General features: G+C 35.6%; 1 protein-coding gene across 1 annotated transcript in view; it reads right to left on the reverse strand.

The window, feature by feature from the left end:
- Positions 1-300: 300 nt before the first annotated feature.
- The window catches only part of LOC117100594 (acyloxyacyl hydrolase-like), a 25,610-nt gene continuing 2,190 nt past the window's right edge, over positions 301-23,720 (reverse strand). Inside the window, exons 2-19 of the mRNA XM_033240380.1 lie at positions 20,797-20,892; positions 20,401-20,461; positions 16,889-17,051; positions 16,356-16,426; positions 16,109-16,169; positions 9,889-9,959; positions 8,977-9,025; positions 8,711-8,854; positions 8,232-8,301; positions 7,516-7,549; positions 6,945-7,027; positions 6,757-6,796; positions 5,761-5,835; positions 5,341-5,416; positions 3,980-4,195; positions 3,086-3,182; positions 2,249-2,325; positions 301-2,098 (exon numbers count right to left, since the gene is read on the reverse strand). Of these exons, the coding sequence (XP_033096271.1) occupies positions 1,970-2,098; positions 2,249-2,325; positions 3,086-3,182; positions 3,980-4,195; positions 5,341-5,416; positions 5,761-5,835; positions 6,757-6,796; positions 6,945-7,027; positions 7,516-7,549; positions 8,232-8,301; positions 8,711-8,854; positions 8,977-9,025; positions 9,889-9,959; positions 16,109-16,169; positions 16,356-16,426; positions 16,889-17,051; positions 20,401-20,461; positions 20,797-20,892 (1,613 nt within the window). The 3' untranslated portion in view covers positions 301-1,969. The remainder of the gene's footprint in view (positions 2,099-2,248; positions 2,326-3,085; positions 3,183-3,979; positions 4,196-5,340; positions 5,417-5,760; positions 5,836-6,756; positions 6,797-6,944; positions 7,028-7,515; positions 7,550-8,231; positions 8,302-8,710; positions 8,855-8,976; positions 9,026-9,888; positions 9,960-16,108; positions 16,170-16,355; positions 16,427-16,888; positions 17,052-20,400; positions 20,462-20,796; positions 20,893-23,720) is intronic.

The following is a 23,720-nucleotide window of genomic DNA, read 5'->3' on the forward strand; positions in this document are numbered from 1 at the left end:
TTCTGTTTACTCAGGGGATGTCCAGGCGCCACAATAAGGCGTGATGTAGGTTTAACTTCCTTGTTGATTCCTAGAGTAATGCCTAATCTTTCTAATATGCTATACATTATTAGTCTATCGTTCCTTCTGTTTCTTCTTTTTTTTAATAATAGAAAATGCATCTGGCCGCCAAACACGATGGTAGCGTTATACATTCCCAATGTTTTCACAATGTCCAGATATTGATTGCCTAAAGAAGTGTTATAAAGTCATTTTTTATGCGAAATACGTTAAATAAATAGTACACGAATTGCAAGCTAGTATAAAATGAGATTTAGTATCAATTGCATTAGCATTTCTTAGTCTATAGGCCTATTCAGTATTAAGGCATTAACGAATGCCTTTTTTTTCCACTATTCATGTACAGTAGTATGTATGTGTTTAAACATAGAATTCATATACAAAATTATTTACTTCAAATTTAAAATTTTAAACAAGACAACTCTTAACTAATTTTTAACAAAACAACTATTAAAGAATTCGTATAGAAAATAAGTTACTACAAATTAAACATTTTAAACAAGACAACTATTATCCATTTCATTTAGGAGTCTTCGATATTGTGATTGAGAAAGGTAAATTGTACGGGATATTATTTAAAAACAGATTATGTAAATTAGGCCTATGTTACCGTAATGAAGTAGTTGTAACAATGTTAATTAATATTGCATCTGATTTGGTGTGACCTGCATTAGGTTAAGAAGTATATTCGCAACACCATTTTGAAAAAAACGTTACTTTCCAAACACAAATAATTATCTTTATTTTCTTTTTCCTTTTTCCTAGTCCTATAGTACCTAAAAGTGTATGAAATTCAGAATGATCAGAGTAGATACAGTAATTGGGTTTACATTGCATGGTAGAATTGGTAATATGAATGGCAGACTAGGATTGGTTAATCCTGTAACAAGTGCTAATAATCAATAAATAGGCTAATTCTGCAGAGATTACAAGTTTATATATTTTTGAGGATAGGTTGACCTTGATGATAGGTAGATAATTTGGATATAATACCAGGCACATAACATAGGTTAAAAATTTCCTGCACGAATAAAATATATACGAGCGGTACTGGGTAAAGATAACTTGATTTTTGCTTTGAACAAGGTATCCATTCTGAGAAGTCGTATGAAGATAACCCTATCCAATAGATGATCTCACCAAATGTTCTTCAAACAAATTTATATTTTATATTAGTGACCTATTATGTACGAATCCTCTGGGTGTCAAATATTTGTTTATGTATGATAAAAATTATGTATGATAAAAATTAAGCGTTTTAGTCTGATCTCTGTTAGAAAAACTTCAATGGTAAACAATTTAATAATATCATAAAAGTTTCTTCAAACAAATTTATTGCACGATCGAATTGGACGTTGGAAGTAGCTCTATCTGCAAATACTGCTGGCCTATTAAGTACGAATCCTCTGTTTCTCAATGAATTTATTTATGATAGCATTAATCAAGAGTAAAATTTTTAGTCTGATCTTCGACCTAGGCAAACCTTTGCTAAAAAGGTACACTTTCTCCATCAAAAGGCTTCTTCTATGAATGGAATGACCTGTTCGAAGCACGAACTCCTGTAGACCAAACCCAGTACCGTTACGATTTTTAATCGTACGGGAACAATTTATGCATCAATTTATATAAACTATATTTTCCATAAATGATATGCTTATATTAAGAGATATGGTGTATAATCGATTTTGTTTTAAATGACAGCAGTTAATTTGCATATTATTTAATACAATTTAATTATAATTGTTAGTGCGTTTGAGGCGTGCTAAAAAGAACTGTGTGCAAAAGGCTGATGACGTATTAGTGGTTCAGCATATAAAAATATAAGGTATCGACAATTTAGATTTGGTGTTAACAAGACGTTGGCATCTTGAAAGACGCGTTTTTACAGTCTCAACTGAATGACGAGAGTTCAGTAGCCGTTCTGATCACCAAATATTTTGAGAATGTTCTCATTGTTTGGGTTGACTTTTCCAAATTCGTCTGGAAACTTATCTTCAAGTGTTTTCCATATGTAGTCCGCTGTGAGTGCGTGGGCGAACTAAAAAAGAAATAATTAAGAATATAATAAAAAGATGGAAAACAAGATGACATGTCTTTCAATATTTGTTTTGGCAAATCTTATTTTGATAGACCATAGTCGTATGGTTGAGCATCTGCAGCTTTTATGAATATGCTATTACGTTAGTACCTGGTTCGGGTGGAACCCATCCACTGGTTCGATAAGCTGCCATGCCTTGCCTCCTTGTTTCTTCCAGGCATTGATTACTATCGTGAACAAGATAATAGAAGAAAAATATTTTATTATTAAAGTTCAATAGAAAATTACAGTGTCGGGTTTTACTCTTTTCATTAAGAAAAATATTGCTATTAAATATAATTAATTAGATGAATCTAACAGCATACGTGCTTAGTGTTATCATCTAGGCCTACTGTTCATGTTCGTCCCGTTCGACGATGCCGTACATAAGAGGAAAAGGGGGAATTTGTTAAGATTTTGATGGGCGCCATCCCGATAAAAGATAAAATAAAATATTTTTTACTACTACGATTTTATTGTTTTTCCATGATTATTACGTCATTATATTTTGATTTGTGAAAAAAAATTTCTTGTATCGTGCACGATAAATCGTTATCGAATCGTGATAGTGTGAAAACTTCTCTTATCTCTTTTATTTTCTGTATATGAACAATTGTTTTTTAGCTTTTTATCGTCATAGTTATCATTGTAAGTATAAACAGGCCTTTAAGCTTTTCGTGTTTGGGATTTCTGCTCTCCGAAGTGCGTACATCACAGTAATTACCGTTAGGCTATCTTCCGATTTTATGCGCACGATTGTTTACTCATTATACTCAGTGAAGACGACTATTACGGAAATGCCTGGTCACTTGTAACAAAAACCTACTCATAAATCTGTCAGATATTTTACACCTCTTTAAAAAAACAGAGGATTTAATCTTGTTTAACTGTAGGTCCAATGTACAATTTATTCTGTTGGATGTATTGTGCTATACTCTACGTACTTACCAACGTGAAAGTCAAAATCTATATATTCTACTCTAAAATTTGCGAACATCTGACTCTGCGATGCCTCTTTAATTGCCTCGCTAAGTTGCCTTGCCCTCTGAGAAAGAATGAAAATGTAATGATAATAATAAATAATATTTATAACTGCAACAATAATAACAACAATAACAGTTGTAATTCATCTCTTAATTATTCAGTCTGAATGATGTTGTTTTTCCTGTATTACTGTACTGTTACCATGTCTATTTATAATTTGATTTATTTTTAATATCGAGCAAATTCTGTAGACCTATCACTATTATTATCGTAATCAGGCTAAAAACACTTGCCCAAGCCTTGCCACCAACCCGGAGTCTCAAAAAAAAAATATTTTTTTTATTTTTTAGAAAACTATATTTCTCACCCAAAATGACCCCACAATGCCATTTGATACCTTAACTATTTTTAGCCCTGTGGTATCCATATCAACGAAAATGGTGATTGGGCAGGGAGGGGAGATGATGAGCCGTAGACTTGCGTACTTACCAACCTCCTTATTATTATTTGCTATATTACTGTATAGGTCTAATATTATTATTAATAGTATTAGTAGTAATAGTATTATTCGTAAGTGTATTATTAATAATACAAATTAAAAAAAAAAAACAAAAAAAAAAAAACGATTGTGTACTTAAGCAGTTAAGCAAAGAATTGCTAAGATTAATTACGGTACTTGTTTGTGTTTTTTCTGTTACTTTTGTTGATGTTGTTAAATATTCAAATAATACTGATCATCAGTGAAATATATTTAAATGCATGTAATCTCTGGTACTTCAACAATTAATGTTCTGAATCTTATAACAAATTTGTTTATAGCCAGTTTTTTTAATAGCTTATTAGCCAAAATTATTTTACCTCTGACGTAATATTTCTGAGCGTTTCATTGGTGGAGAGCCATCCGTTGCATGGCGATACCTGCAGACAAGATAGATACTCGTAGATGTCCCTGTATCGGACGTCCTGATTGAGCTGGCCTAAAGGATGGAACCTGTCTGCTAACGTGTCGTACAGTATTCTTCCGTCCATCATTCCCGTCATCAACACCAAACTGCCGTTTGGGAGTACTTTGTCCTGTGGACAGGGCGATTTTTGGGGCAATCATTAGGCCTACTGTTTAAGATACTAGAGCATCTCTTAAAGCTTCCGTGGCAAATGGGCTTATTAATGTAATATTTTATCATTTAACTCTAAATAATGCTGTGGTAATAAAGAATAGGAATTTTGGTGATGATGATTATGATGTTAATATTATATTGTTAAAAAAAATACACAGAAAGCAATATTATTTCAAACGACCAAAAACACAATTTATTTCTTGAATATTTGTTTGGCGAGTATCAATAACAAAATCATAAAACTTCCGGTACACCATGTGTAATAATTTTTTAAGTAAAACCACGACGTTTCTGTGAGATTGCTCAGACCGTCGTCCGGAGAATCTGACCGTCATTCTCCTGATGACGATCAGAGTAATCTCACCGAAACGAGACAACCAACCAGTGGTTTTTACCTAAAAAATTATTACACCTGGTGTACCGGAAGTTTTATATGATTTTATTATGATTAAACAGTTTTAAAAGTTCTAAGTATCAATTAGGCCTAAACAAAATAGGCTAGACGTAAAAAAAGGGCCTAAATAAAGAAATATAAAAGAGGAATTTTGCAGAAGTTAAGCCGGGTTCACACTCTGTCGACGGCCATCGACCGACGCGATTGAATTTGAATTGTATGATGGCAGTGGTAGTAGTGATGATGATGATAGTAAATGGTGAGGTTACAGTGGTTGTAGTGGCGCTGCACGGAGGGAGGGGGGTGCGGGATGCAACAACAAATTTGTACCACCACCCCCCCCCCCTTCTTTGAAAATGATACGCCACTGTTGTGGTGATGGTTTGCGAATGTATGCAAATCATGATGCAATTAGATTAGATCAGATCAGATCTATGTAAAGTAAGACCATACCATCTTTATTAACGCATTTATTCAGTAGGCTTACAAACACATATGGCCAAATGTATTACATACTGTATTTATTTTGATTTGACTTAACAGCCGGTGAAAAGGATTATTCGAAACATGTGATTGGTAATGCAGGTAGTCCCTCATCTCTCTCAAATATTTCTTGGGACATGAATGATACAACGAGCCTCTGACATTAACTAAATCCATTTAATCATATCATGTAATATTTAATGAAAAAAAATCGATTTACTAACCAAGTATTTCAACGACGATAATGCACTCGCTTTCATTTCTGCTGGTTTGGTCATGTGATCAATAGTGTCTGGGTGCCTGGAATGAGTGAAAGGGTGGAAATTAAAATTTAAAAAAATCAGATTTATAAATAAATATACTGGTAGAAACATATTAATAAATATATAAACATATCTATTGATAGATGGATAGAATATCGATTATAGGCTAATCAACATGAATGCAGAGTTCGATAAATTAAATTGATCGATAATTAAAAAAACATATTGAAAGAGATACATACAGGTACTGTCCATTTGGCACACTACCACCAGTGCATTAGTATGTATACAATTTAAACAAATTATAGAGTAACACATCCTGATAATTTTTAATCTAAATTTAATCTTCTGAATAAACTAAGATAGGCCCTATTAACTTACCAATTACATACGTCATTTCCGAGCAACGAATAAATCACCACTAATGGGTTGTCGGCCTTTTGGTCACGTGCAAGACTAAAGGAAGGAAAATGCACTATTTTTGATCTAATATTTTAAAAATGATATTTGAGAGGTCAGCACCTGCATTGTATGTATTTCTGGTCTTGGGTTAAAATCCAAGTAGAGCACAATTCAATTGCACATTTTGAGGTTCAAAACAAAATAATAATAGCCGTACTTGAATATTTACTTGCAACATATTTACTACATTACACTATATATAATCAACAAATATAGGCTCTGTACTCAACGAAATGTGATTAAATGGAAAAGGCAGGCTATGAAATAAGGTAAGTAATACGCATGTAAAATTCAGTTGTGCAATAGTTATCAAAATGTATCTTTATTTAGTAAATTAAAGCTTATAATATTATACAGGTTTTTATTATTAAGATTGGGTATGTGAAGTATGTTTATCTTGTTGTCATTTCTTTTGCTGTTGCTGATTATTTTTTTAAATTAATATCATTATCGTCATTGTCATCATCATCGTCATACTCATTATTATCATCATCAAAATCATTATCATCATCATTATTATAAACGTCATCATCATTATTTATGATATACGTGTGCTCCTTAAGCATCACATTATGTCTTTTTTAAATGGAAATTATTTCTCTTCAGATGCATTCACACTGAATCTGGTTCGGTAAGCTTTCCAATTTGAAAATTTGGTCAGAAAATCGGATCAGTGTATAAAACCGTGTTCACATGGGATCAGACCGAAATTTGGACCGCTGCGTTTCCAATGAGCTGAACGCCAGTGTTCCTATTCTTAAACATTGATCCGATATTCTGATTGGTTTGGTAAGCTTTCCGATCCGAAAAGTCGGATTTGGTGCAGCTTAAAAATATGAATGCTGGTGTTCAGTGCATCGTAAACGCGGTCCGAATTTCGACTCGGATCAGATGTGAATTCAGTTATAGGCCTACCTATATTGAACTGTCCTGTTCATCGAAACGGTTGTTGCACCTATAACAAAAATAAAATATTATGAATTGATTTATGTCATTGGTGAATACAATGTTGTCCTTGCATAATTTTAACACAACATTACTGATTATTTTATTGGGATTATTCAATATTTTGTACTTCTAGACAAGTATTTAATTATATTTACCATTGACACCAATATTCTGGTAATCTCTGTGGTTGCATAGATTTCGTTGACGCATACGGAGATATAACGAGTCAGTAGGTCCCCTGAAAACATTTCAGCAGTTAATAATTATTAGTTTTTCTATAAAACGTATTTTGTTTCTCATCAAATGGGCCAAACATAATCTGATTTATTCAAAAATTGCTGAAGGTGGTGTGATGTAGTAAAATAATTATATTGCCATAAAAATAAGGAAAAATAACGTCAAATGAAAGAGTGGGCGTAGCAATATTTTGACTACCTTCTTGTTGTAATACAATTCAAGGAGAAAATAAGCTCAAATAAACAGAAAATATTACGATAATAGAATTCAAAATTGTACTTATGAATTTTGATTTATCCGGTAACTATAATTAGGCCTATTCATTCAACTGGTAGGACCGCTTTTGGCAAAAAACTTAAAAATACTTTCGTTAAAAATTTGTTCGCTTCGGGAGAGGTGACGGCAATGGTGGTCCACTTCACGATAGAATTGTAAGTTTTTATTGTTAGTGTGAAAAAAAAATATCTTTAGAATAGTAGGTCTACTTACTCAATTGTTTTCCAAGTGGAAGTGTTCATGAAACCTAAAACACATCGAAAAGCTCAAATTAATGACCATGATTATTGATAAATTAATGTGTTAGTAGACGTCATTTAATATCCTACATGTTGGTTCTGTTTGGAATAGACGATAGACAACACAGCTACAATTGTGGTGAATAATAATTCATAACTAACCTCCGGCTTATCCTTCCTTAGGAGTTATCATTGTGCCCTCTGCTCATCCACAATCGGCTAGTTCTCGGTGTATGGTAGAGTTTCCCAGCAGCATTCCTCGACATGGTTGTATTTTTTTTGTGTAAATAATCATACAATAATCTTGACCATTCCCCAACCAGTAAATGATAAATTTGAGGGTGGGGTGGGCTGTCTCTTATACACATCTAGATGTGTATAAGAGACAGGAGTATAAATTTCAGCGGAGGCCAGTGGAGCACCAGACCCCAACCAGGATCCAGAAACCTGGTCAGGGTCTCGAGCCTGTGAGCTCGACGACATCTTTTAATTCATTTCAGTGCGTTAGTGGTAGTACGGTAGTAGTTAATAACTTTTAATATCCACCGCAATTTTAATTAATTTTGAGCTATAGATACCTCAATATTCTGTAATTATTTTCCGAAATAAGAGATGAAATGAAATGAAATTGTAAGTGTGCTAAACAATTTTTGCCTTTTTATTTCAATAAAAAATTAATGCTGCCCTCACCTGTCGAGTATGAAACTTGTGGCCAATCAAATTCGTTATCAATCACCATAGGCATCTCTTTGAAAATATCCTGAATAAGGAAGAGATATTTTGAAAGAGGCGTAATTGTAAGAAAATATCCAATGAATATTGAATATGCCCTTACTGCTATATCAGAGACGGATCCAGAGATGTCCGAAAAGGTGGGGGGGGGGCGAAAGTGGGGTCGATCGACATACTGTAACACCGCCCTATAAGGGGGTCCGGGGGCATGGACATAGTGTAACACCGCCCTATAAGGGGGTCCGGGGGCATGGCCCCTCGAAATTTTTGTTATTTAGACGCCCGATAATAACCTCTAAGGCGTTTTGGGCGATCATATTTTTTCTTTACTTTCTTTCTTTTTTTATTTTATTTTTACTTTTACCTGTATATTCTATTTACAAAAAAAACCAAAAAAATAAAAACAAAATAGAAAACACAACATAATATAAAGCTACCTTGTTAATTTCAGCGGGAGTAAACCAATTTACAGGAATATGAAAGTGTGCCGTAGCTGAATCACCAAGTATAGCCAATCCCATTGGTCGACTGCCTTTACAGAATAATTCCTCGTAAGATTTTCCCGATTTCGGATCAACACCCTAAATAAAAGTAGCCAATAAAAATTAAATGCAACCATCACGTTTTACGTTCAATAATTTTATATATATTTTATTATTTAAATATTTCAAGTAATTTTATACATTATTACAAAATTACTTACCATTATGCCATTACAATTCGAATCTTCAACTATATCATCATTCACCGGTCTAAAGAAACAAGGTGGAGAAAAATCTATTTCACGTTCCTTGTCATTGAGAGCATACTTTTTGAAGCGACCGGAAAGCAACTTTATTAATGTTCTATGTTAAAAGCTTGGAATATGGCACAATGGTATAATTATACCAAATCAATAATGTTTAGACCTAGATACCATTGTGAATTAAAGTTACTATAGATTAGTAATTACTAAATTAGCAATAATAGGCAACATGTGTATATCAAAGCAAACATGAGTGTTTCCATACAAAATCAACCATAACTCGATAAATTTAGATTTTGTAAAACTACTCAAAACTAGGTGAATTTGTATATTTGAACGTATGTAAACTTATCAAAAAGCATTGGTAAATGTTTCTAACTTTATGCCGCTAATTTTGAATCAGTTTGATTATGAATTAAGTTAAAAGCAGGCGAAAAGTGTAAAGTTTCAAAATATAGAAATTCACGCATTTAGCATAGCCTGTCGCTGTACACTGTTACGACTATTTAAGATCGTCAACGATCACATGAGCCGTAGGACTGCACATGGGACCAATTGTATAAACGTCTTAATGAAGCAAAGGTCTATAATGATTTTCGTTGTTTAGCTAAAGTGCACACAGTGACTATCAGTTTCATAAGCAGCTTATGTGGAACTCGGTCGATTCCGAGTAGTGTGACGTCCACTCATTCGTTCGACTGTTGGCACTCGATAATTGCTTTCGATTGGTGCTTGCAAAATACAATTTAAACATATAACAATAACAGCCAAAAAAGTCTTTCATTTTCAGTAAGACGTCTTGTTAATATTACTAATACATATATTAAGGTATTAATGCTTCCTTCACCGCAGATATGATTACATACTCACCTTCGCCCAGGGTAGAAGTCGGCCTGTCCGTCGTTGCAATCTCTCCCCCGCCAATACGACCCACGCAGTGTCTAGACAGAGGACGAATAATCTGTTGTAAACAAATGGTATCTATTTATAGATGGAGGTGGGTGTGGGGTGGTGGCAAGTGGGGTCCGAAACAATACTTTCGGTTCGAATACGGAATGTATAGCGTAATAATTCGTACGTATACCAGAAATACACATGCTAAAGTTAAGCGAGACGAATATCCAACACGAAGAATTACTATATTTAGCTTTGATACTCCAGGAAGCAATAATAAAAGTCTGCTCAAGACTTTTAATTTTAGGCCTACAGAGGGACAAAGAACATTTCTGGCAAAGGCAACACATTTTCAGGGCCTGCTCCAAAACCCACAAAACAGGATTTTTTTTTACGGATCCGGGGATTCTAACTTTATTGACACCTAATTTAATATTGTTCCTAGAAAATTGCAATGGCGGAGGGCCCTATAGGAGGTCCGCAAGGCATAAGTATATAAATGACGCTCTTTTCACAATTAGTGGCGGCTCTAGGATATATTTTCTTGGGGGGGGGGGACTTGAGCTCGTAGGCTCGAGCTGGGGGAAGGGGTTGAGAGGGGCTTCCCCCTCCCAAATGATATATTTTTTTAAAGAATATCAACCTCTGGGTGGCCGAAAATTGCACTCTCAGACTGTGACAGTGTGTTGGCTTGGTGTGGGCCTATTTTTATATGTTTTATGGTCTGACTGTCCGACGAGCTCTGTCCGGCGATGGGGGACCTTGACCTGTCTGATGGGGACTTAAGCCCCCTGATTTGGATCCTTCTTCCGAGCAAATACTGGCGTCACCACAGAAAAAATGTTTGAATACGGATTTTGTTTTCATGCAAATTGAAATTGTCAAGCAAGCTCCCCAGCTTCAACACCCACACCCCTTCCCAAAAGTACCTGTCTATCTATGCCCATGATATATGTGACTCGACAATACCAACTTTGGCTAAGCGAACATGACTGGCAAGAAAGCAAGGGACAGATCTCAAACGACGACATCGCCACCTTCTGAATCTGAGTACATATCATTAGTTTTGCCAATTTATCAAGAGCCGTTTAAATTTTAACTTCCTCCCATTTGAAATATTATAATGCGTAGTCTATGAGACAAGGCACCAGCAAGCTCAATCTTCTTCAGGTATTTAGCCCAGCAGCACTATCCCTCGTGTAATCCATGTTTATGAGGTCCCCGGGAACCAATGCAATTTTAGGCTTGCTGTAATGATATTCTGTATACATTACAATCTAGTGATTGAAATTATAAGGTTAATAGGTTAAGTTCCTATTCGATTACAACGGTAATGTATCCTAAGCACAACAATTTAACTTGAATATTTAGTACCCTACATACGAAAGCTACTGAGTAATGCACTATTACATATCCTATGATATGGTTTTAAGATGTTACTTCACTTGCTATATAGTGCTTGGACTGAATAAACAACTCTACCATATTTATACTATCTTGTTTTTGTGTACTGCCCCCAACGTGGGCGTAGACACTATGTCAATCAATCAATCAATCAATCAATCAATTTATTAGGAATAACACCTTAAGATCGGTGGCACACACAACAATAATAGTTGTGCATTCAAATTAACAAGTTTTACAGACAGTGAGGTAAATTAAAAGTAGGCGTATAAAGAAACACAATTTAAAATAATATGTTTAACTTAATGCTAAACAAAACCTAGAAAATTAATTAATGCAATTGATAAAAATTGAAACAGGACAATAACAATCACAAACCTGTATATCAAACAAAAGCAACATATAAAATAAATTTAGATTTAAAAATGAAAGACAGAGAAAAGTCAAAAGTGGAACAATGTCAATAAAAAATTGCTTATTAATAAAAATTATTTATGGAATTATGGAAAGGGATTAAAATCGATATATTTCGGACAATCAGAATGAATAATTATAAGATCCTGTAGTATATAATAATGGAAGCGGTGGCAACGCAATTTAGATATGAAATGTTGAACTTAACTTAAAGCAAACAGACCGATAACATAATGCATAAGGACAGATAAAACATCACAGTCTGTATATTAAACAAAAGCAAAAATTAAGGATATATTTAAAATTCTATAATGAAAGATAAACAAGTGTCAAAATTAGCATCATGTCTTAATGAAAAATTTCTAATAACTAAACAATAGAAAAATAATAAATGTTTACAAAGATAACATTTTAATTATGGAGCGGTAATGCAATTAATATATTTGTTCTAGCTCTCCATAAAGCAACCAGATATTGTTTGCAGTGACGATCTACAATTCCTCCTAATCTTTCATTAGGGAATGCTGTATAGAGATCGTCAAGCAAAATATGATGCTTAAACTACCATTTACGAAATTATCCCAAAAAGAATGGTATCCATAATATAACAGCTCTTCTTTAAGGTTAAGAAAGTGTTTTTCTCTGATAGAATTAAGACTTTTACATAGATGTGTATAAGAGACAGCCTTCGTTCCTGTCCTATCACAACAATCTACTGTTTCACGGGGTTCTTTGAATTTTCTTCCTTCTGCATACGATTCTGATCCACTAGAAATAGATAGGCCTAGTTTTTCTCAATGACGTATGAATTACCGTTGTTATTGATGTTAATTAGTAATGGTAGAAGAAGAAGATATACATAAAATGAACGTCGGGATGGTGTTAGTACTATTACTAGTATTAAAAGAGTCGACAGAAACGTTGGAAGCTATGCCTAGTTTAGTAGTGCAGCAGTTGTTAAGGGTATTGATTGCTTCGAATGTTTACTGTGATAGTGAGTTCAACAGTCCATCTGTGACAGGGGTTCTCAACTAGGCCTAGGCTAGACATATATCGCAGTAGGGGAAAAAATGGTTCATTGAATAAACACTGAATAAATTTTACATAACCTTGGCATTACCTTACAGACGCGTGTGAATGCTTTTTATCTCGGTAGGAATAACTCGGGAGATCGCTCGGTTACAATTTGTTACTTTTTGTTAAATTTAACTTCACGTGTGAATCGGGTAAAAGTTGACAATAACCTGAGCATGTGTTAGACTGTCAGAGTTAAGGTCGTCGTAATCCATTTTCAGCCTATTGTGTTAATATGCTAATTACGCCTTGCTCTATCGTTCGCTTGACTATCATATAATGCAAATTTCATAGCACTCCTCTCGTTCACCTGTTGAATATTCTTATGCAAATTGCGTGCTACTTTCTCTGCGGAGGAATGACTGATGTGTTGGATACCGCCTTGCGTAGCGATATCGGTTCAGTAGCATATAGTCCGCGCTGTCGCGGGAGGGTTGGTTAGATTTGAATCGGTTGAGACCGATAATGACGTACGTAACCGCAAACAAAACGGATAGCAGTGATTGGTAGTTGACACACTAGCCGGAGTGAAGTGTGAACCAAGGACACTAACTTGTTTTGTTACATATCTGGAGTAATGCATCATAACCACGTATTGTATTGCACAACATTATTCATTTAATGAAATATGTTAATGCGTATTAAATGTATATTGGATTAATGTTATATGTATAGACCTATTATGTGTATAAGCCTATATACGATACCTATATGATTGTTCGATTCAGTAACTGATCAGTAATGCGATATTGATCACCATGAAATATTATGAATATAATATGTAATGATATTGTCTAGATACACATTCACTACTGGTGCTTACGAAGAGTAGCTCAGCTAATGAAGTCCTTGTTGACAGGCCTGGCTTAATTTATATTCTACTTTGTTTATAGTGATGTGTGTGTGTGTGTGTGTGTGTGTGTGTAATTAAATATTGAATATAGATATTAATTGTTTTGGTCTTTGTTATTGTGTCTGCGTCAACCCCAGTATAACTATTAGTTCCAGTACCATTGTTGATTTTGAAGAACATTTCGTCACCATATTACCGTCCTTCTAAAACTAGAGGTAACATAGACCAACTTTGCTTTCTACCTTCAAGAGCTAATGGATTAGTCCTTATTTTAAATTTTAGACTAACCGAGTCACAATTTACTTTATCGAATAGATACTACTCAGATTTCGGTTCACTTTTATGTTTCACATAATCAGATAAGGTTAATTTTGCCCTTTCATACCATAATTTAGCATTGTCATACGCATTTTTCCTAATAAATGAATATAGCCAGGAGTTATCTTGTTATAAATTAAAATACTCAATTAGATCGAATTTCTGTAGCAACTATTGTATGTAGGTAATCTATTTCCATTTGACATTATGTCTGACCTCATTATAAAGATTTACAAAGTAATTTTTGCCATCTACTATCCATATTTTTTAGCCTATTTGAAATAATTCATTCTAACTCTGTTATGTGTGTGAACAAGATTCCCATCCTAAATCGCCAAGAAGAGCTTTTTTTGCTATATTTCTTGGAGCCTATAGTACAATTCTCGCCATTCTATATTGTATGTTTTCAAGCTTTTCAATAGAACTTTTGCTGTTACAAAACCAAACAGAGCATGCATAATTAATTGTTGGAAGACCTATTGTTTTCCACAGTAGGTCGCCATAGTACACCCTGTTAAAGTTTTCCTATTGTTTATAATAATTGAAGTGATATAGGCGATTATCCAATTACACTTTTTAATTACGTCTTCATTTTGTTGTGTCAGTGTCACATAGAGCTATTAAACAACTAGAGTGCTGACAAGATGGCGAAGCAATGCAGAGTTATGTATATGTACTATCCAAGATGGCCACCGTAGGAAAGCGCCACCTTCAGGCTTAGTATACATATTATTACCATAAATAAACCTTCTGACTGACTATTATTTTATTAATTATAATTAGTATTGATAACAAATTATTGAACTATCGTAGCCAAAAAGAGGCTAAGTAGAGCATCTTATTCAAAAATTTAAAACAAATAAAATCGTGTACGTGCAACGCTCGAGTTTCAAACATACGGTAACTAGCTGTACTAAACTTTCTGTGTAAGTTGAAGGCGAAATTTGATTGGCAGCCATCTTGGATGGTACACACACAGCCCAGCTGCGTATTTCGAACATCGAATACATTGCAGTTAGCGCTCTAGTATTCTTATATCTCTGCTATGTCGTGATTACCTGTCATGATGTAGCAATTAAAGATGGCGGAAAAGGGTAAATCTGGTTTAGGCATGATGGGTACTACTACCACGAAGTAGGGGCGCTCTCTTGACAATCGAATAGCGTTCGGAACTCGAACAAAAATTGCGTTCGAAACTCGAACACGCGTTATAGAAACTCAGCACGCGTTCGCCATGAACGCCTTTTAACGTCATTTGAAGGACGCCCTCTAGAACAAGGTAGTACTCTTCGTGATAACACACGACATAACTTGGTAACTCCCAGAGTTACTCATTTTTAAAGTGTTTTAGTGTAATATAGTAGTAGGCCTATACAGAATATTGTTATGAAAGAAAGTTTTGATGAAAAATCCAGATACACTAAAATAATATCTGGCAAATATTTCAATAATCATACATAAACAAATTTCATACCTTACATTTGATACACTACAATGCATAAAACTGTAATTAACATATGGAAGGGAGTTGGGAGGGGTGGGTATATGGGGGTATAACTGAATTAAGTCTATCTTAGTTTAATACAAATTAATTATGTTGCTTTGCTTTTGATTTGTATACCTTGTTTCACTGCATCTATGCATTTTTTATTTTTTTTATTTGTATGAAATTGTTTGTTTTATTCTGGCCTGTGTGGATCAAATAAAAAAAAAAAGATTAATCGATTGAGTAGGGAGGGATTTATTCGTGTATGTGTACACAAATGTATTTTTATATTATTGTATTGTTTTATTATTTTATTTTTAAGTTTACTACCCTATTTCTCAGTTTCATTTTAATTATTTTTTAAGTTTGTGTCAATTATGTTTTATTTGTATATATTATACTGTAATTAAGTGATTCATTATATTGTATTTTAAGTTGAACGCCGATCTAAAGGCGTATGTTCACAAAGTAATAATAATAATAATAATACACAGATCTGCATATTGAAGAACATAAGATAAAATTTAAAAAAAAAACTCCTGTATAAGGCAGTAGACACACGCTCCCGCTGGGAGCCTATTTTTCATTATCTGTCTTTATTTATACAACGAAAGAAACGTTACACTTGCATTCTCAATGCAGTTTACCTTAATTTCACTAAATTTATCATTGTCCAGGTCCAGCACTGGAAGGTAGTCATCTAGCTTCCTGAATGAAACAAAATTTTATGAAATTATGAATGAACTTCTTCTGACTTATTTGTGTGATGTGCCCATATATGGGCATGCATTTCACATTTATTCGTCACATAAAAATGTATAGTGTGGACAGAGCTTAAGGAACTTAACGTGAGTAAATATAATTATAAATAAAATAATAAAATAGGATACATACGTATATATTTCTCTGCACAATGCTTTCAAAACAGGAAGGGAATCACATATACTGTTTCGTATTTTCTCGACCTGTAATCGTTTAATAAAGAGATCGCACAATAACATGATAATTAGGACTATTTAGCGTGTCGACGGAGGGCAGGACGGGGGTAGTGGGGTGGGTGTCCCCCACCTATCCAAAAAAATAAAAGCTTCTTTGCATAAAGGCTCCACTGAATATTTGCTCAGAAAAACAAAATGCGCTCAAGTAACTTTAATTTGCCAGCTAGCTCGCTCACTTACTTATTCCTCCACTTTATTTGTACCCTCACCATTCCCCACTCCATGCCAGTATTCCTAGAAGTGCTATTAAGTAACTGATATTATATAAGAAATAGCAGTTCGCCATGACCTTCGAGATTTAGGGTGGTCTCGCGTGGTTCAGTCCCCGACTGAAGATTGTTGTTTAGTTCTTTGAAAAAAAAATTGTCTTGAATTAGTGGAGTCTCGAATGAAAGGGTGCATTATATCATAATAGTGTTTTCTTTGTACCGTATGTTTATCGATTTCTTCTTTCCAAATGGGATTTATATGATCTAGTTTTCTCCGTATGGTGGATGTCTTCTGGAAGATGCGGCACTCTTTCTGACCCGGATCCGTCCTACAGATTCCGATAGCATGACACGCTACATCAGCATGAACGTCTTCTTCAAGTCTAAAAATGGCATTTTAGATGGTTATTTCAAACTAGCACTGTTTAAAGTGTATCGTTTATTACATTTCAAGCTCTAAAGCTACGTTCACATCAAGCCCGGATTCCGGTCCGGAATCCGGAGAAAAAATCGTGAAAAATGGGTTCAGTGGTAAAGAATAGGACCATTCACATCAAATTCGTACAATTTTCAATCCGGACTCCGGATCTGGACCGATGGATCTGAGACCCATTTGTATCCTGAACTCTTGGACCAATCAGGAACAAGCTTGCTTGGTTCGAACCAATCGAACGCAGACGTACTTAACCCGAACAACCTGTTCCGTGCGCGATGTGAACGCAGCGTTCAAAAAACGTAGCAACTCACGATTTTTTGTCCGGTCTCCAGACCGGATCTGGGCTTGATGTGAACGTAGCTTAAAGCTGGGCATCCAATGCCAGCGACCGTCGTCAGCTGACGCGATTCTATGAAGAACGCAACATCACGACGCACGCACAACGCATCGTCGCGTTTTTAATGACGATCTGTTAATAGTGCAACCGACAGGCAGATGACGTCGCGATGTCTAACGCTCACCGACGAGTCCAACTCTATCCGCTCCCTGACAGGGAGTTGAGTTGGATTCGTCGGCAGCGGCGTATCTAGGTAAGAACGGGCGCCAGTGCATGATTAATTGCCGTGCCTTCTGATGCGAAGCGTCATCCGAGGGCCGTAGATTTGAGCTATGACTAGTGGGAGGGGGTGTGCTGGGAGCTCCATACCGCTCGGTGTTTGGGAATCCCTGAAAGCTTTAAATTTTCAGGAGCAGTATTTTGAATTTAAAGAATGAAAATTCTCAACGGCAGTCCAGTCTCGAAAGACTATGCATCAGGCACATGTGGAGAAGGATAAACATTAAAATGTTATTGTTTATTTGTTTATTTATTTATTTGTTCAATGCATCATTTTTTTGCCATAGTAGGCCTATTTATTTAATAATTTACTAATTACAACAGCAATCATAAACAATACTAATAATAAGAATGAAAAGCAAAAAAAAGATAAAGATTCATCAGATTGATTTGATAGACTAAGGTCTTTGACATCGTTTAGTGTGGCTGTAAAGTATAATGCGCAAGTGGCAGTCTATTACATTTTCTGCAGATGTACGAAGAGTGCAGTGTGGAGAGAATTTTTGCAGCGTGCTTCCTTCGAACCCTCTTCTCTGCTGCTGCAGCTGCAACTGACCTCTCTTAACATCGACATCTGCGATGCCTTGGATGGCCTGGCTGCAGGAACCGCGATCAGCCTGAATTTCCCAGCTTTCTGAAGATATATGGCATGACCTCATGTCTCTTTCACAAGCGTCCTTCAATCTAAGTGAAGGGCGACCAACACGTCAGGTGTCCATATTATATACGATGTTTATTATGTAAACTTCTATCCTCCTCCTAGTGGAATGTCGCTTCCTGGGCTTTATCATTTGGGAAAGATTCGATGGCTTTGTGGAGTTCCATGGTGGGCACTACATCTAGTTCCTCCATTATGTTCAGATCATTCGTACCACAGATAGACAGATGTTTCGTGTGAGTATAGCTCTGTAAGGTGCTCAATCCATCTTGTCATTTGTTAGTAACACAGAGATCATGATACTTGCAGAGCTCCAGCAGGTCTCTGGCTATAATTGTTGATATTCCCAGTGCCATAGTGTCAGAGGTACGTAGGCCATCATTCATGATATGCACCTACTCTTGCATATTGAAGTCTCCAAGGAGGAGTATAAGTTCGTCTTCAGGGGCTCTTTTGATTGCCCGACCAGTTGCTCGTAGAGCTGATCTTTTATATCTTCTGATGAAATGAGGGTTGGGGTGTACACACTGATGATGTTAAAAGGACCTGCAGCAGTGCTAAGGCGAATGGGAAGCAGGCGTTCTGTGCCCCCTCACCCGATGGAGGCTCCATTGCAAGCCAGAAAGGTATTTTAAATGGCGAAACCAAATCCGTGCTGATGAGGTTCTTCAGGAGCTTTGCCATTCCAAAAGAAAGTGTAATTTTCCTCTTTGATAGAGCCACTAGAAGGAAGACGAGTTTCTTGTAGAGCAGCTATGCTGACTTTAAGTCTGGTGAGCTCCCTATCAATTATGGCTGTCTTTCTGACATAGTCGATATCACAAGGGTCATTGAAAATCCTATGCACATTGTACGCACATTCCATGGCCAGCTAGTAAAATTAAAAGCTGTGTCTTCTTTCTTTTTAAACTACGTTTTCTTGTGCATTAAATACAATTTTTATAATAATGAAAATTCTAGGATTAGGTATACCGATTCACGTTTTCGGAAAATTCATTGCAAGAAGTTCTTTTCTTTAACTCCTCCCCCCTCACCTTTTCCCCAATGGCCTACGCTAGTAATAAGTACTATGATAATCGAAATCTGCGTATTCGTAACCAGGAATTCGGAATAGAGGTGTCCAGGGAGGATCTTTCATAGATGGAGTTTTTAGACCACCTCAGCCACACCATAGGCCTAGTTGGAGCTGAGGGAAGAAAATATATATTATAGCACCTATAGATGGACAGAAATCGCACTCTCTGACTTAAATTTAAATATAATTTTCTTTTCCCTCTTATTTTAATAATTCTAAAAATTTAGGGGGACCGAGACGGCTGTTTCCATCAACCTCTTTAGAATCGGACACTGAATTGAAAAGAACACAGTAACCAATACTATTCTAAAATGTTATTGAGAGGCCCGCGGGCCGTTTTTTTTTATATACAAAAATATTAAGTTGGAAATTATGCCTAATTATTATTTATATGAATGATGGACCACTAATATTTCCCGTGGCTCCAGTAATTTGAACTGGCTGCGCTGCCCATCTCTACGCCTTTGTCGTCGGCCGACTGTCGTACGACGCATCGAGTGCCCGGTTTAAAAATATCGCATAGAGTCAACCACGATCGTCATTACAGGATGTTACTATAGGAAAATTAATGGTCGCTTCTTTTTGTACTATACAATATATACACCGCCCTAAAACTATAACGTAACATAATATATTATTAATAAAAATTACAATAATATAATGTTGATTTTAAAGCTTCAGCCAGAGAATCGTTAACCACAGTATTCTATCAAGGGAGCTGGTGTTCATAATCATCATCATAATTATCATCATCATCATCATCATTATCATCACCACCATCAATTTTGGCGTCATCGTTGCCGTCATCAATCATCATCATCATCATGATTACTTCTTCATCATTCTTATTATGGTTAATAATAACAATTAAAAAATGATGATGATTAATTATAATAATATGTTTAAATTAAATTCTCTTGATAATAGGCCTACTATTAATTGCTTACATTTTGATTAAAGTTGGAGCGGCTAAAGCAACAACGGCCCGGCATGGATTTTCATAAGTACCTGAAAATATAAACATTTATCTTATAATATTAGTTATATGTTTTATTTATTGAAGCTACCTTTTTAGCGAAGAGACCCTAGTATTTTGCACGGTACAAATGTATAACCTTTAACCTTTTAACCTTTACCTTGGCGGGGAAGTGAGTTCAAATCTTGACGCCAGGATTTTTTTTTCTTACGACTAAATAACTTCACTTTCTAAGATTCATAGAGATCTAAACCTAAAATTTGACATCGATTATGTAAGTGACAAGTTGAGAAGTATATAAGTCTTGTCACAATTGAGATTTTTTGCAACATCATTTTTTATTAGTTACTATTATAGGCCTACTTACTGGGAAGCAACTTGCAGAGTTTAGAGAGTGAATCTACAACCGTATCATTGTGGAGTTGAGCCAACTGCTCTCCCAGAGACACTAGCAACGTGCAAGCTGAAAAGAATATAAATACAGTGCATTAAATGGTGAAGAACCTAAGCCTAGTCTAGTCCTATGTAATGCAATGGAATATATAGGAGTCTTGAAATGGTGTAGAGGAGGGGGTTGATGTGGGAGCACAAAGGTCACGTAGGAGCACCATGATTAGGTGAGGTGCCCTAACTCGCAATATAATGTATTTTTACTCATGAGCGTGCTTTTTTTTTTTTTTTTGGGTGGGGGTGACGGGGTTAAGTATTTTTAGAGAGGCGTGTGCCCCCACGTCCCCTAGATACGCCATTGATGCAATGTTCCTCCAACATTTTGTCATGATGTAGCAATTAAAGACGGCGGAAAGGGTAAATCCGGTGGAGGAATGATGGGTACTGCTACCAAGTGGTAGGGAGCGCTCTATCGAAAAATCAAATAGCGTTAGGAACTCTTACAAAATTGCGTTCGAAACTCGAACATGCGTTATAGAGACGCAGCACCCTTTCGACACGAACGCCTTTTTTAACAGTCATTTGAAGGATGTCCTCTAGAACATGGTAGTACTTTTCGAGATCAACGAAATAACGCGGTAACTACAAGAGTTAGGCCTCGTTTTTTATTTCCCCTTTTAATCTTCACGTCTGAAAACCCAATCGTATAGTAGTGTATTACCAAAGCCGTACCTAGGGTGCTTAGAGAGGTTAGTAAACCTACAGAATAAAAACTGATGAGGGAGGAGGTTTTTTTTTTTTTTTTTTGCTAACCCCACCCACATTTTACTGATGTTCACAATAACCCCGCCCCCATTGACCGGTGTTCACAAGTACATCAATGGTTAGGGACAAACATATAAAAAGTCATAAGGGTGAAATTAAATTTATATTTAAAACAGATGTTTTTGTTGTACCAGTAAACATATTTGCAAGAAATCCTGAGCTTTTCAAGTGAAAAAAGATGGAAAAATTACCGTTTGAACTAAAAATATATGTTTATTGAAGAAAAAAAAAATAAAAGATTTTTCCCAAAAGTGATGAGGGAGCGGGTTATAAACTAATAATTTTTTTTATGGGGCCTTATTACTTTTTAGTATATTGTACCGGGTATATTATTAATATTCGTATAAAAGGCCCTATCCTAGGGCAGGCCTAGACCTTTACCTACCGTGCTAACACCGGCTGCTATGATGCTAACCTGAAACATCTGAAAACCAAAATAGGCCTAGGCCTTTACTTTAGCGTTCTTACGAATTTCTTCTACACTAGGGCCTAGTAGTACTAGACTAGGCCAAACTATTACCAAAGGCCGTATCTAGGCTTAGGCCTAGAGGTTCAAAATTGCAAATTTACTTTACTGATACTAAAGTATTAGAGCTTGGCCTATAGCTAGCTAGCTCCTAGCTAGTTATACCTTGCTAAATACCTGTGTGTCATGGCCTGCTAACCATGACTTGCTAGGCCTAGACTAGTAAGGCCAGATTTATTTTCAAAAATATTAAACCAAGGCATGCTATTTTGTCACAGGGTAAAAGTATCCATTAAATAGACACCTCCTTCAGAAATTATATTGCATGTCGTATCCCATTTAACAAAACATTTCCCCTAGGGTAAATCCACATACATGTTCGAAGTTAACATGTACGCCAACACTTATTGCTTTACATTCATATAATTTTGATTCTTATGTATGTTCATTTTCAGCCTTTCGATGTTAAACATCATTAATTGGCTTGTCTCTTTCTTTGCAGTGATGACATCACATTTTTCTAACAAACTCTGAATAAAGGCAGAAATTTTCCAGGAGATCCACGCTGAGGGACTTCGGGAGAGAAACTCATTGAATTGCTCACTGAATATGGACTCCGGGTTCATTTCTAAAATAACGATTGTTTAACGATTGTTTAGATATAGGCACTGCATTATTTGGTTACCACCACCCCTCCCCCCCCCCTTTTTATTATTATTGCATTTAACCATATGTATATGTTATGTGGATGCCTATGATGGCGTATCCGGCAATAAAATAAATTGAATAGAATGGAATTGAATAATAAAGTGTTTAGTGTAATATAATGTATACTGAATGTTACGGTTATGAAAGAAAATGTTCATGACAAATCTAGATACACTACAATAAATACACACATCTGCATATTGAAGAACATAAGATTAAACTAAAAAAACAAAAACTCCTGTATATTGGGCAGTAGACACACGCTCCCACTGGGAGCCTATTTTTCTAACAGACAGCATACAGTGGTGAATGTATAATCTTGGCGGAAGCGAAAAAGACGATGACTTTAATTGTTTCGTTCTTGGGAATTTACATCATACCGTACTTTCTATAAGTGGTTTATTGACAGTATGAAAACATAGAATAAGTAATATAGGCCTAACTATCAAGTGTAAGGATAAGGTCTATAGAATTGTTGATACATACAGAGTGGATCAACAAAGAAGTTTTAAAACAATCAAAGAAATTGATCGGCAAAGGGTAAATCCGATGGAAGTGCATGATGGGTCATGTGTCAACTCAATTATTACTGTACAAAAGTCATAAAAAAAAAAACAACGCCACACATTTCCTGATAACCGAATCCCGTGTGGATACTTTATTAATAAACATAATACAGTAAGGCAGTATAGGGCATAGACACACCCTCGATTTGTATTTATAGATATCCATTTATACTCTGGTTGGAGAGAGATAAACATAAGTGAAGTGCCTTGCCCAAGGACAAGCAATGCGACGAGCGTCGGTATCGAACTCCCGATCTCTCGATCATAAGTCAAACACCTTACACGCTGCGCCACGCGCTCATTCATATACATACATACATACATACACATATATAT

This window comes from Anneissia japonica, unplaced genomic scaffold (assembly GCF_011630105.1).
Source record: "Anneissia japonica isolate Jap-2015-1 unplaced genomic scaffold, ASM1163010v1 scaffold1770_len632688_cov154, whole genome shotgun sequence".
Classification (NCBI taxonomy): domain Eukaryota; kingdom Metazoa; phylum Echinodermata; class Crinoidea; order Comatulida; family Comatulidae; genus Anneissia; species Anneissia japonica.